At 40.1% G+C, this 15,668-nt stretch overlaps 1 protein-coding gene across 1 annotated transcript in view; it reads right to left on the bottom strand.

Annotated features, from left to right (window-relative positions):
* Window positions 1-15,668, bottom strand: part of tmem117 (transmembrane protein 117) — a 92,948-nt gene that overhangs the window by 52,177 nt on the left and 25,103 nt on the right. Inside the window, exon 3 of the mRNA XM_014020821.1 lies at window positions 7,129-7,261. Coding sequence (XP_013876275.1) covers window positions 7,129-7,261 — 133 coding nt within the window. The remainder of the gene's footprint in view (window positions 1-7,128; window positions 7,262-15,668) is intronic.

Here is a 15,668-nt window from a genome sequence, read left to right on the forward strand (position 1 = left end):
CTCCATAACATCGACAAACAGCATATCCCTACAATACACATCATGTTTGGAGGTCAAATGGCACTGCACATCAGCCCAAAAACACTATACCAACAGTGAAGTTTGGAGGTGGGAACATCATAATGTGGGGCTGTTTTTCAGCATATAGTACTGGCAAACTTCAAATGGTAAATGGTACTGAACTTATAGAGCACTTTTCAAGACCCTCCGGACCCCAAAGCGCTTTACACTAACAGACATTCACCCATTCACACTCACATTCACACACTGATAAAATAATTGAAGGAAGGATGGATGAAAAAATGTACAGAGACATTCTTGATAAAAATCTGCTTCCATCTACCAGGATGATGAAGATGAAACGTGGCTGGACATTTCAGCAAGACAATGAGCCCAAACACAAAGTCAAGAAAACTCTCAGTTGGTTTCAGAGAAAGAAAATAAAGCTGCTGGAATGGCCCAGCCAACCACTTGACTTGAATCCAATATAAAATCTATGGAAATAACCAAAGATCAGAGTCCATATGAGACCCAGGGAACCTTCAAGATTTGAAGACTGTTTGTGTGGAAGAATGGGCCAAAATCACACCTGAGCAATGCATGCGACTGGTTTCTCCATACAGGAGGCATCTTGAAGCTGTCATAGACATTAAAGGCTTTTGTACAAAGTATTAGATAAATTTCAGTAAGCGTGTTCAATACTTTTTCCCTGTGCCATTCCACATTATTACAAATAACTTCATTTCTGTACATTTATGATTTGATTTCTTTGTATGAATGGATTGCTTGGGTTGTTACCAACATACAAATTTCATGTCATGAGCACCTCTGGTAATATACAGTATTTACTGAGAAAAATGGTGACGTGTTCAATACTTATTTTACCCGCTGTATTTAATACACTTCTAATCTCTATTTCAATCTTTCTAATTACTTCTCTCTCTCTCCTTTTTTCTCTCTTTCCCTATTTTCTCTTCACTTAAAAAAGTAGCTTTCTACTGTTGTACTGTAATTAAACTTGTGAAAAAGTTGTTACAGTTGCTGCAAACAATTCTCATCTGTGTGATGTCAGTGAATCAGTCAATGAGCAGCTGTAGCTGACATCAAATCGGGCCAGCCCGATTGGAACCACAGCTCTTAAGGTTCCAGAAATTGGGGTAGACCTGGGTGATTAGGGCTAATGCAGATCTGCGTTTTAGCCCTATGGCTAAAACGCAGAACCCGGGTTTGAACCTCATCCAGGTTAGGCTGGGCCATCCATGCTGTGCAAAAATGCCTACAGACCAACAGGTAACCAGAGAGCTTCATCTAACAGCTCAGCTTACTCTTCACCACAACGAACCAGTACAGAGTCTCCAATACTGCAAAAGCTGCACCGACCCATCTGTCAATCTCACTTTTTGTTTGTCCCTCACTTGTAAACAAACCCCAAGATACTTGAACTCCTTCATTTGAGGCAGAACCTCACTCCCAACCCAGAGACAGCCATCCACCCTTTTCTGACTGAGGACCATGGATGGCCTCAGATTAGGAGGTGCTGATCCATGAAAATTGTTTTGATTTAAACGATGAATGTCCAAATTGCTGATCCTCATTCCAGCCACTTCACACATAGCTCTCAACCATTCCAGTTAGAGCTGAAGATCACAGCACAATGATGCCAACAGAATATGTGACAACAGGCAGCCCTGGAAGAGTAGAACTCCGATCTGGAAGGGGTCCAACTTACTGCCGGCAATGCGAACCAATCTTTTGCACAGCTTGTATAGGGACTGAATGGCCCGTTATAACAGCCCCACAATCCCATACTATCGGAGCTCTCCCTACCTACAGTGTACATCGAGAAACATGGTCAAATGCCTTCTCCAAGTCCACAAAACACATGTAGACTGGATTGGCAAACTCTCACGACCCATCAAGGATCCGAGTGAGGGTAAAGAGTAGCTCAGTAAATGTTCATATACATCCATGCATTTCATAAGCAAATTGGTTGTGCTGGGTTTGCAGCTCGATAGCATGCCCATCTTTTGTTTACCACCTACACCCACATCATACACAGATGGCTTTGAGTTACTCACAACAATTCTGAATCCTTTTGGGAGAAAATTTGTTGCAAATTTTTTTAACGTGCAAAATTGAAGAGACAAGATTATAAGCCTGTACAATTCTTAAGGAGATTGAGAACCACCGTAAACCTTTCAAGACACTTTGGAGACTCCTGCTTGTCACTAACAATACCTCACCTAAAAAATGGCATCTGGACTTATAGGGCCCGGGCTTTGGGCCCCATAAGGAGCAGTGGGTGTCCACAAGGACAATTTTGGAAAAAATGGGCATTGCAAGGTGCTAGAACACACACACAAACAAGCAATTATGTTATCACCTGCCTATTGGCAGAAGATGATAAAAATATATTAGCCTTTCTGACAGTTTGTACATTGAATAAACAGTTAAAACTTGTACTTTTTTCTTTCCTTACAGCTTTTTATTCACATATTTAATCAAAAAAGGACTGCTCATAGAAACTATAGCTGGAAACACATCCCTCATGTAAAAAATGCATGCAACAGGAGGCGTGTGCATACCACAACAGGGTATTTACTTAGCCTTTTGTTCGTGGTATTACCCCAGCTTAGAGCTAGACAAGCAAACAGACAGACAAGGGGGACTAGCACACATGCTGCACAAAGGATCATCCAAACAAAGGCAAACACACTCATACAGTGGGGTCTAATCCTGTCATAGTCAAACACCACATCCAACACTTGCTGCTCCATTTTAAAGCGCACCTTCTGCAAGCCTCCCTCATCTAATACTCATCTAACATCCCTCCTCCCATCCTGACACTTATCTGTCATTTTCGTTATAGATAAAAGTATAGATGTGATATTAAAAGCTTAAGCAGCCCTGTCCCAATCTAACCCTTCAGTAGATTCCCATAAACTTCCCAGCTCCCTCCACCTACTTTACATACCCCCCTTTTCCTCCAAATTAGCCTTGATTAATGTGTGCACCATGCATCGGGCCACTTTAATTAAATAACACCATCTAATTAGGGGCTGATTTTGGCTGGTGATGGACCTGTAAGATGACGAAATGGGACTTTGCGGCACGACAGAACGTTCATGAAGCCATCAAACTCTCTGGGCGGTCACACTCCTGTGGTTTCACACAAACACACACCCCCCCCACCCCACCCTTGTAATCTGACAGTTACATTAAAATGCAAATAGCCCAGATGTTATGGTTTGGTAACAAGTGGTGGATTACAGTTCCCAGGCAGCCCCATAATGGTTGGCCCCTTTCCCCTGCCTCTGCTAATGACATAAACCAGGTAACAGGTAGAGCTGTTGACCTGGAAGTGGCTGTCTAAATATTGGCTGACAAAGCGCCGTGTGATTACACTGGCTGGAAATCTCTTTGTGACGACTGGTAATAGCCCTGACGAATACTTTTTTCTTTTTTTTTTACATCACTAAACGGGAATAAATACTTGTCATCCAGAAAGATGTACAATCTCTTATCGGTGACTGTTTGCTGCCCTGATGGCGACACAGTTTATCTTCTTTCCTCGTGGATGTTTTGCTGGGTTTAATTAAATCAAGCCCGAGACCAAATGAAAGGTCAGAGAAAATTAAAGCATATTAATGAGCGCCGGGTGCGTGCAGCATCCAGCATCATGTCAGAGAGACAGCAGGAAGACAGCAGGGGGTGGGGGTGGGGGGGCAGTCTCCACCACCATTGTGTCTTCTATACACACACACCCGGCAAACTTGAAAGAGGTGTGAGTCGTAAACAATATGTAGTGTTTGTGCAAGTGTCTGTGAAGAGCTCCCCCCTCCCACNCACACACACACCTCCCTGCAGTGCACCATCATGGCTTGAAGTTAAAGCTGGCAAACCCCGAGCCAAAATGCCAAGCCTTTCAACCCTTGGTGGTAACAAAAAAATAAAAATACCCCACAGCAGCTCGTTCTTTCAGCACAACTGAAAAAGAGGAACAGCATTCAGCCCCACAGAAGGACAGCTGCTGCAACAAAGGGATATTTTACTTTTTTTCTTTCTTTGGGGCTGTGGCAAAACTACAACAGCTTTGCTGCGGGGCGAGGCAGCGGCTGGAGAGGAGCGATGCAAATAGGGGTTTTGGACACAGAACAAAAGACTTAAGTTTCACTGCATCATCAGAGCTGGACCACTCCCCCCCCCCCCACCCCCCTCCACCCAACACTCTTGTGCACCTTTTAGCTCACTCTGCTGCAGTCATCCCACTGTTGCAGCCCTGAGCCAGTTTTCCAAATGGCGAGTGAGGACGTAGCTTTGACATGCCGGGTTTGAACAGAGATGTGAGCACTAATGGTTTTTGGCAGGGTCCAGGTCCTTAGTGGACATTCTGTTGGAGCAGAAAGAAAAGAAAAAAAAAGCTGGAAAGGAGGGCAGCAGGAGTGGGTGTGAAGATGTGCAGAGACTGAGCTGGCGCTTTAGCTGGGGTAGATTCGCTCACTGTACAACAGCGCCATCTGTTTTTGAAAGGAAGCCTCTACAAGACTGATGATGTTGCTCTACACACATGCAAAACAAGTTGTTACAGAAGGATTTTTAGAGTTTCACAGCTTAGAGGCGATTTAATATGTCACTATGGTCGCTTCTTTTCAAATATACTTATTGTCAGAAGTGTAAGTGCACTCATTATGAGCATGAATGCTATATTACTTTTTGGTTTTTAAGTAATGGTTTTAATTATATTTCTTTCCAGGGTAGAATGTCTATGAATGTTAAAAACAAGAAGTTTGAATTTATTATGTATTTTCCCACGAGTCAGAATTATATGGGCTTAACGGTATACAGGGTGAGTCAAAAGTCACAGGACACACTTTTATTTCAGAAACGAAAAGAAAAATGAAATGCCTCAATACCCCAGAAAGTAATGCGTTTGGGGACCTGTATCTTTCAGGTACGTCAAAAACATGGCCGCCATCTCAAAAACTGCCACACTGGATCAAAGTCAAATGTTTTCAATGGAAAGGTGTTTATTTAGCATATCAAAGAAGACCAGACGGGTCTGAGAAATCGATTGCCGCACTCAGATTTGCAGTGTTTCTTGTGGATCAAAGTTATCAAAACAGAAAGTTGCATCAACGAATGGGAACATTGCCTGTTATTTGACATGTTCAATGTGCTGTCCCTGGTGCTGAACAAGCCCCCTCACCCATTACTTCCTGCGGTATTGAGATATTTCATTTTCCCTTTCGTTTCTGAAATAAAAAGGTCATCCTAAGATTTTTGACTCACCTGTACATATACCACCACTAATATGACAACTGTTTGTATAACTGATAGAGTTCATTAAAATTGGTTGGTTTACTGACACAAACTCAACGTTTAAGCAGTTTTTAAAAAGTCAATTTATAAGTCAGTTTGCTCCATCTATTCAAAAATTATTTTTTAAGGCAGGGGTTGAGGGAGGGGGGTGGGAGTCCTGTTGGAACATCTGATTGTGTCCAAAGTTTTAACTACATAGCTGTTGATTTTAGGTGAGCCTTTTTATTAATCTATTCACTTTGTGCATTGAGTACCACAGCATGATGCTACCTTTTAACTGAAAGTGAAAGAGGAGGATATGGCCAATTTAATGAGTGCTGTTAAATAAATCTATTTTGAGCAAGCAAAAAAAAGGGGGGGTGGAATACAACCACCAGCTTAAGTCAATTAAGATCACAAACAAAAACATCCAAAATCAACATCACTTATTTAAGATTTAGATTTGTAAATGCATATATTAAAGCCTATGTGCATAACTTTGACATTTTATGGATTAGAGAAGATCCAAAATAAATTAAAACTTGCACAAAAAAGGTTAACGTAATCTATAAGCAAACCAAATTATGACATCCATGCTCATTAGTGGATGTAAACATTTGAACTGTATTCACATCTGATGCAGACTGATGCAAAGAATGTATAACTTGTAGATCTGATGACTATACTGTAAAAGATGTGCCATGTGTCTCAAAACATCTAAGCGAATCACTCTTTTTCCGTTACGTTTTTAATCCGTGTCACTGAATAAAACAATCTTGACAGTTAAAAATTGCACTCACTGTCTAATAGGGGCCATTTCCTTGACATTTTGGAGCTGAAATGGGAGGCAGTATCAAGATAAAAAGAAATCCTCTTTGTGACAGCAGCACTAAGTGCAACTGCAAATGTAACTTTTCTCTGAGCAAGCAACATCCATCGTCTCAGCAGACCTGCCCCATTGCTCAGCCTATCGCCCCCCCTCTCCTGGCCAGCTGCGGAGAAAGAACAAGATGGATGCTGGCGTCATCATGCTGGTCAGGGTGACAGATGAGCTGATTACACAAAACCATCCTTTTGGCTATAAAAAAATTTCAAAACCTTGCCTGTAAGGCAACAGCCTTCATCTGCCTACACCTTATGGATGGTTGAAGCTTCTTGTTAATATGTTAAACACATCATGGTATTTACAGATCCCATTAGAGCTTGGGCCTTCTTTCTTGACAGGTTGTACCTGAAGTAACACCTGCCACAGTGTGCAGTCCTAGCTTTTTATTTTTTTATTTTTTTTGCAACCCGAACAAAACTAGATGGTAAATCATGTCACTGTGACCTCCTGCCTAGATGGCTGGCTTCAAGGGCATGTTTTCTTTCCTCTGAATGGACAGACTGCAAATGCATGAACAGATTCCTGTCACCAGTTTGATGTGTAGGTGTCAAGCTCTGCTGTGCACACCGAAGTCTCAGCAGGTGAGCTGGAGCAGCAGGAAAAAATAATAAATAAAAATACAAGCAAGACTGAGAGACATGGCACCAACATTTTGCTTTTTAGCCAAAAAGGTGTCAAGAAATAAGACATGATCATTGGGAAATAAGTGCGGGTGCTGGAGGTGATCTTTCAGGATTAACCATCTTCCCCCTTTCCTGTGGCCTGCTTGTGATTTGAAGTCCGAGCTGATTAATCAGGCTGGTATTGAATCTCTGTTCAGGCGAGACGTTAAAATCAATCACACCAGCCAAAAGGAAGCATACAGAGGTTCTAACGAATGGGAAGGATTGGGTGGGAGTATGAGGAGTGTAGGGGTAAAAAAAAGAAGAGATTAAATGTCTTACTCCATGCTTCCAGCCATCAGCAAGAAAAGGTTGTAGATGTGCGAGAAGATGAATAGGAAAAGGATGGTGCTGAAAAACATGGTCATCCACGAGCCGTGATCCTCGCGGAACATCTTCAGTCGCAGGTATCGACCTAAAGGACAAGGACACCTGCATCAGTGGCAGCTCAGATGTGTGTGTTTGACTAAGGCTGAAGCTGAAAGTGAATAAATCAGTTGAAAAAAATCAGTAATGTTCTACTGTCAGACATGTGCCCTTTGGGAGAAGAAATTAGGATTAAAAAACACTTTTGAACGGTGTCACCTCTTCAACATCCCAGTAAGTATTTCTTGAACTAATTAAGACATTTTTTAAATTCTATCTGTGATGTATGCATCGGTCAGTCAATCTGTTGGATCTTAACTATGTCATGATGCAAGTTCAGCCAGTCCTCAGGTGGCACCTTTGAGCAAAAATGATGGATAACCACCTTTATTGTATCCTGGAATCTTTTCTCTTTTTAAATTTCTGACTTTTGATTTTTAAACTGATTTTTGGCCATTTTTGTTGCTCAACTACCAACATTTATTGTTAATGTTCAGTAGACAATACACTAAGGCTGGTGTTGGTCTTAAAGTGTGTGCTGCTGTTAAATACCTGGGACATTATAGTCTGGCTGATGACATGGACATTTATAGACAATGTTTAATGTATGCACAAGCCAACAGGCCTGTATATAACTTCAGGATGTGTTCTCAGTAAAAGTGGCTCTTTTTTAAAGCGTACTGCACTCTTCTGTATACGGCTCATTTATGGAGACTGTACAGGCAAAGCAGTTTACAGAAACCCAACGTGGCATATAATGATGGAATGAGGATTCTGCTTAGGATGCTGAGATGGACTAGTTGATGTTGGTGTCCCCACTTTTCATGCTGTATTATGTAACCTTATGTTCAGGTTTATGTGGAGATTACATGTTTCTACAAATAAGATTATCCTCATACTAAAAGATATTGCACTAAGCTCAGTCAGGTTTCAGTCCAGAATGTGGAACCACTGGCGGTGTAGCCTTTCTATAATCAGTGACTTGTATTTGTGATTAATACCTTAGTAGCGTTATTTATTTGCATTTTTTAAACCCTTTTTCACATGGGCCTATTTGTGTCATTAATACAGTTGTTGGTTGATTGATTGATGGAAATTTGTAGCCCATGGTATACTTTTAAACAGTCAGATTTTGGAAGGGTAAGTATAACAAATATGTTTAACAAAAATATGAATGCGTTTAAAAACTTTTACACACTACACTGTAAATAATAAATATGAAGATCACTGCTCACATTTTAAATAAAATCTAAGACTTCAACCCCCCCCCCCCCCTTATTAAATGCTAAACAAAAATTCCACCCTGCTCCAAACCTTTCAAGGTTGTGTTAGCACCCTGTGCACCACTTGCTGTTCTGGTCTCTTTTTACTCTACATGGTATCAACAACAAACAGTTAAACTTGTTTCCTTTCAATCAAGAGATTACTTTTTTCTAGTCATGGAGGGATAAATCCCTCAGAAATCTTGGAAACTCCACATGCAGATGCAATTAGACATGCATAATATAATTGCACAACAGCTGGCATGTCCCTGATCTACCGCCCACACTGCCCATGTGACATATTTAGGGTGCAATCAGAGTTTAGAAAAGCTCAATGAAATTCATAAAAATAAATCAATTTACAGGAACTGCGTTAGTAAAAAACCAAAGAATACAAATTTAGAAGTCTCCAAAAACACACACACACAAAAATAAACAAAAATTGTGAGCAGTTTTTGTGTCTAAGCATCTCTCAACAAAAGCAAAATTCACACTGGACACATAATCTGAGAATGTTTAGCCTCAACTGTGTCTGCCGGCTTTGAATCATGCCTTTCTTATTCAGAACTGATCATGTGGTTATGTGAGTTTATGAAGACTATAGTGAATCAGAATGTGAATCAGGACTCCACCTTTAAAGACTGTTCTGCCATCTTCCTGAAAGATTAGTCAAATGTTCTTTGTACGGAAAGGCCAGCTGTGCGTCATCTTGTTGTAAAAAATCTGAGACAGAATGACAGTCTATGTGGAGGTGATTAGGACAACATTTCTGAACAACGCAAGAAAAAGTGGCTCAGTGGAAGTTTTCTTCAGAACTTAAAAAGAAAAATAAGACTGAGATAAGGTGACATCAAATGTATTTTACACGAATATACCCAACCCTTATCAAATCTGTGAATACAAAATTCTTTTGTGATTGGTCAGAGGTTCTTGGATGTGTTTCTTAACGCAGAAAAGTGCCCGGATGCTGCATTTTGATTCAGCTACTCCTCTTCCAGAAGTGTTGTACCTGGAAGTCGACATTTATAAAGAGAGACAAATTGACAAAAAATCATGGATGGAGTCTGGACATAATACAGGTGTGAATCTGTCTGCAGAATGATGCTTTAACCGTGACAGATTAGTGACCAAAGTAAGAGCAGATATCAGAGTGGAGGTTGTAGTGGGAAGAAACCTTGTGAGGTGATGTGTACTGCAGAGGCAGGGGTTTTCCAGGAGCTTGGTGCGGTGTGTTTCACGGCCTATGAAAGGTGTGTGCAGAAACAAACGTGACCATGTGACGACTGTTCAGCTTCAGATAGAGCATGCTAGGCCCTTCACATTTTTAAGAAACCTTTTTAAGATTATAAAAAATCCTTCGCCAGGTGCTTTTTTTTGGTATATTTGTTTTGCTGCCACTAATTGTTAAGACTAAATAGCTACCACTGGATCCTCAGGGAAAAGTGAGTGACAGACATGTCGTGTTCCATCCATTATCCAGCCTGCAGGTGTTGGCAGCCACAAACCATCTCTCGAATATTGTGGTGAAGCTTGGTGATACAACCAGCATTAACACAGGTTCTATAGGTCTGTACTGGGGGGACATGGTGGAAAACAGTGTTTCTCCCAGTCTATGACCAGCTTCTCAACAAGGGGACAGCAGAGAGAAGGACGAGGAAGACATTCATTTGGATCTCCTCAATGAAGAGAATGAGGATGACAATCCACACACAAGTTTTCCTCCTGCTTAGGCATCATGGTTGAGCTTCATCGGAGACAGGATGCAACCCTCTCCAAACCTTATAGAGGTTAGTCACCTTAGAAGTGTGTAAGCATGCCACATGAGCAACCGAGAATCTAACATACCAGATAACATACTGCAGAAGCTGCCATAATAAAAAAGTTAAGAATTAAATCATGCAGTGCTTAATTAAAATGAGCAGCAATTGTGTTAAAACTCCAATTTACTTGATAGACTATTTCTAATGATCTGTTTTACTGTAGTAAACACAGGTGTTAAGAAATACAGCTGAGTTGGCAAGGTTAGCTCACAGCTATATCTCTCACACACACAGACACACACACACACACACACACACACACACACACACACACACACACACACACACACACNCACTTTATGTTCAACAAATTGGGCCCCGAGGTCAAAAAGGTTAAGAGCCCCTGCTTTAGGGCTCGTCACAGTTACATAACTGAGTTGACTTGCATGGGTGAACTTAATTGCCCAAAGTACCATTGAGCTTAGATGTAGGTCTGCAGTGTGTATTGTCAGATCTGACTCTGAAAGCAGCAAATTGTGCCAATGAACACAGATGCACAGCCTGCATGGGCAGGATTTAAACAAGAGCTGATTCAAGACAATTCAACAAAGGCGTTTGAGTCACTGCACCTCCCTTACAGTAGAGAACCCTGATAAGAAATGATTCATGAGTACCGTCCACTGAGGCTCGGCTGAGCAGCGGACAACTACAAGACAAATGGACAAGACACACACAAAGGATACAAAAAACAAAACAAAAAAAAAAACAAAAAAAAAACAAGCACACTTAATCACTTAATATACCCTTTCTATTGTGACTCACTACAAATATGAAGAAAAAAAACAGTGATGTATATTAGATTTTTTTAAAAAAGATTTGAAGAATAATTTCTCCATAATTCAGCAAATAATTTTTCAACCTTTAATCAAGTAGAACCTTCATCGGTGGTGCAGTTTTGTCCCCACCTATTGGGGATTTTCAGATATTACAGAAGGGTTTCTTTAAAACACGTTTTCAAATTATTTGTGGCAATAGCAAACTGTAGTGACAAAAATGGTGAGACCTACCTCTTAACAATTTCATTTTTTTTTACAAGACAATTAGGGTATTTTAACTGTGAGCTTTATGGTTACCAATCTGCTTCTTTGTTTCATAATGAGACTCTGAGATGTGCTTAAGTTATAAAAATCAGATATATGGAAGCAGTCCACTTACAGATCATGCAGACAGCTGAAACATAAACATTAACAAGTAAAATAGACGTAGCATTGGCACAAAGGGAGAAGCAATTATCTGTAATGTTTAAAAAGTTCCACTTAATCCCCTGTTCATTGTGCACTGACACACACAGACACGCTCACACACACATGGGTTGTAGTCTCCAAGGTAAAGCAGACAAGTACACCAACAGCTCTATCTAAAGCAGACAGCTGATGGAGGACGAGTGAAGGCGATCTAAGATGTGATCAGTGTTCATCATGAGAGCACTCCTCAATAGTAACACATCTGACACAACTAAACCAGGTGAGTTCAACTTGTTCGGTTTATCCTACAACTTCAGTTTTATAATATTTATAAAATTATGTTTTTGTTACTACACAAACTATTTAACTAAAAAGTGATAATTCGATTTATTTGATTAACTTCTTTTAATTTCCTAAATTGGCTACAGTATAACAATGTTAAACTCTCCTTGACAGCAAATTTTCTTAAGAGAGCACCCGTCGGTCTGATTAATACCCACAGTGTGGGAAATGTAGTGTGATTTGCAACTTTTATTTATAAATTGTATTAAAGCTTTTCTCCTTCCCAGTGCTTCAACAAAAAAGATTTATATTGTTAAGACATGCTGAATGAACAAATTAATGTGTCATTATCTCTAATTAAGTGAAAACAGAAAGCTACTGTGTTGGGAGGCAAAGGAGCCTAGGTCCCTCAGGTTTAACTGTTTGTTGTCAAGGTTTTATTTCCTGAACACATTGGTGATGCTGAGTCCATAGAGAGTCCTGGATACAGATATGTTTTATAAATTTACAGTCAGTGAATGAAATCACTGAAAGAACATTATTAAATTTTAAAAAATGCTGATATTCATCTGAAGGTAATTAAAATATCTGATGAGAGGCTGTGGCATTCCTTAAAGGGATGCATATTGTCCATCACCTTTCATGAGATAATTTTAAAATTAAACCATCTTTTGATAAGATGGGAGTGATAAGATGTGAACACTGTGGTCATTTTAGTCAAATCTTAAAAATTGGGTTATGAGTAAGATCTGATGAGATGTGTTTGAACTCAGAAAGTTGGCTTAGTGGTTACTACCCAACAGCAAGAAGGTCCTGGGTTAAATCCCCAGCTTGGACCTGGAGTCTTTCAGTGTGAAGTTTGCATGTTCTCCTTGTGTTTGCATGGCTTTTCTCCAGGTATTCTGGTTCCCTCCCAGTTTAAAAACATGCATGTATAGGCTGACTTCAGGCCCAGGTCTCCCTTTGTTCATACTGCTAAACTGAAACAACTTTCAACCTGATTTATTACAGGACATTAAGACTTTTTGTGTTTGTGACCACCCCACAATTCACCTTAAACGTTTCAGACTGTGGTTTTTGTTCGTTGTCAAGCCAGCTCACACTCTAACTTGCTGAGTGAACACATCTTCATTTGGTCTCAAATGGCATCAAAGACAATATTAACACAGACTCCTTCTCTTCCCAGATGTGGTTCTCAGATTCCTGCAAGAGTCTGAAGATTTCTGCAGGAGTTTTGAAAATGGTCAATGGTATTGCTTTGTACTGCTGGCAATCATCACCTTCACCCTTTCTGTTGGGATCCTGGGAAACTTGACAGTTGTGGTATACTACACCTGCTTGGGGAAAACCTTAAACTCCAGTGATGTGCTTCTTTTGAACCTCGCTCTGTGTGACTCTGCCTGGATCCTCACTCTACCCTTAAACCTCTACTACAAATTCCAAAGACAGAACCCTCAATATATACAGACATTTTGCAAGATCAAAAATGTCACCTTTAACTTCAGCATATACGGCAGCATACTCTTCCTCACCCTGATCAGCTTTGACCGTTATGTAAGAACAGTGCACCCAATCAACTCTCTACGCTGGTGGAATGCGGGTAAAGCCAAGACATGCTCAGCCTGTGCTTGGGCCGGGCTCATCCTCATTGCCATTCCTGACTTCTTCATAACTTTTGCTATTCAGCGGTCAGAAAATGTCACCGTGTGTCTGGACCACTTTACGGGCCCTCTTCTCCCTGTCAAAATAATCACCGTTATCAGAACAATGGTATATTTTTTGCTCCCTTTTTGCATCATGCTGTTCGGTTATATTAGGACGGTTCGAGTGTTGAGGCGTCCTCCTAAAGGAGGAAGTTACAGAGGAGCCCAGCAACTGAGGAGGAAACCAGTGCAACTCATCACTGCAGCTGTTCTCGTCTTTGTGTTCTCTTATGTACCTTACCACTTCATGGTCATCGTCCTAGTGTTCATGCAGATCCATGGCCCAATAAGCCCCTCCAACATCAATGTTCTCTATGTATCCTATGAGTTCTGTGAAGCAATTTGCAGTTTAAGCACCTGCCTGGACCCAGTGCTCTATATTCTGGCTACTGAACAGTTCAAGAATAAGCTTTTGGCTTTAAAAAGAGATTCATACAAGAAACTGTGCTGCAGAGCTAGCAGAAGAGTTGGGATTATATTGATCACAGAGTATTAAATTATTTATTTTTCTATGTGAAAGGTATTATTATAGTAGTATAATAGTTACATAAACACCAATGGTTGACAATAAATTCACAATTACAACATTTCTACAAAGGTTTAGAAAGGTTTATGAAGTAGGTATCACACTGTACACAATCCTCAAATTTATCTTGAGGCCAAGTACTATTGGATGGCCACAAGATAATTGTTCTTAATCCTATGTCACTGGATGGGCACCATACATCTGGTGGAAACATCTTAAAACTAATTAGGTTTGCTGACAACAGGTCAATAATCAAGATTCCGATCTTGGCCAATTCCAAACTATAATTTTTGTAAACAGTCTGACCTGCTGATTTCAATTATAGCCAATTTCAATCAAGTTCTTCAAGAACTTTATATAAAATGTTTTTTCTTTTGCCTTTAATCACTGGATAAGTTGAAAATGGAACTGTATGCTCATAAACATTTACATAAAAAATTGTATATTTTCTCCAAACTGAAAATCTTTACATATTTTCATCCAGTTTATTAGAGTTAACAGCAGACAAGTTATTACAGTATTCCCTCTTTATAAGATAAATTCTTGGTCATTACCATTTTTTTCTTTTTCTTTTTGTAGACTTAAAAAATGTACAAAATCGCAGGACAATTTTTATTTCTACAAGACTACAAAGGGTGCCCGTTTTGAATTTTGAATGAATTTTGAAAACTGGTAACAGTACTACTCAGAATGACTGCGTACAAAGCAAAATAAGCAATCCTCATGTTTTATTTAATTTGTCATTCTCATTGGTCAGATTTCGTATTTCAGACAAACCCAGCACACATGAACGCCCTGCAAACACAAAACTCAAATAACACATAAGATTTCATCAATGTCCTGGAAAATAAATTTTTGGTCTAACATTAAATGTAAGAGTTATAGTCACCCCTGAATGATGTAATCAGTATCACTGGTTTTATGTATTCTCTCCTGTTTCAGACATCAGAATAACAACCCCACCTTCCTCAGGGATACTATTAAGAGTTTTTCCTTGAAAGAAAATCCAGAATGAGGCAACCCTTTGGGTTTACCTCTGTCTGGCTCATCCACATTCATCATATCACACATATACATCACCACAGGCAGGGGTAGGGTGGGGGCTGTTGGGAGGAAATATGACCATATCCCCAGAGCTGGACTTCTCTGTTGCTAAGCTTCTCAACAATAAATCAAAGGTGGAAAGTAGCAACAGAGCTCCCTCCGCAGGGACTCTGTCGCAGGCAGAGCTAAGAGAGAGAGTTGGTCACTGAGCCAGTTCCTGTAAGAGGCGAGGTAGATGATTTCATTTTGTTATTTATGGGATGGCTCCAGACTAAAAGCAGAGACACAGGTTTTGGTAAAAATGCTATTTACTTTTGGCTGAGATCCAGTGCTTGCTAGCACTCAGATTTATTGCTCGCTCACTCTCATCTTTTTATTTTTCACTTTGTTCCCTCTGTATGCTCTGCAGGTATTTCCACCTTTGTTCCTATTGTAAACATGTTTATATAGTTAACATTTTAAAATATATACAGTTGTAGATTTACAACAATGTTTTAGCATATTTTGGAGGTTCAAGTGTGTACAGAACATAGCCTGAAGTTCACCCAACATTTAGTTGACAGTCTGGCCACTTGGGGGAAGTACAAAACTACACACACACACACACACACACACACACACACACACACACACAC

Source organism: Austrofundulus limnaeus, unplaced genomic scaffold (genome assembly GCF_001266775.1).
Source record: "Austrofundulus limnaeus strain Quisiro unplaced genomic scaffold, Austrofundulus_limnaeus-1.0 Scaffold267, whole genome shotgun sequence".
Lineage (NCBI taxonomy): Eukaryota > Metazoa > Chordata > Actinopteri > Cyprinodontiformes > Rivulidae > Austrofundulus > Austrofundulus limnaeus.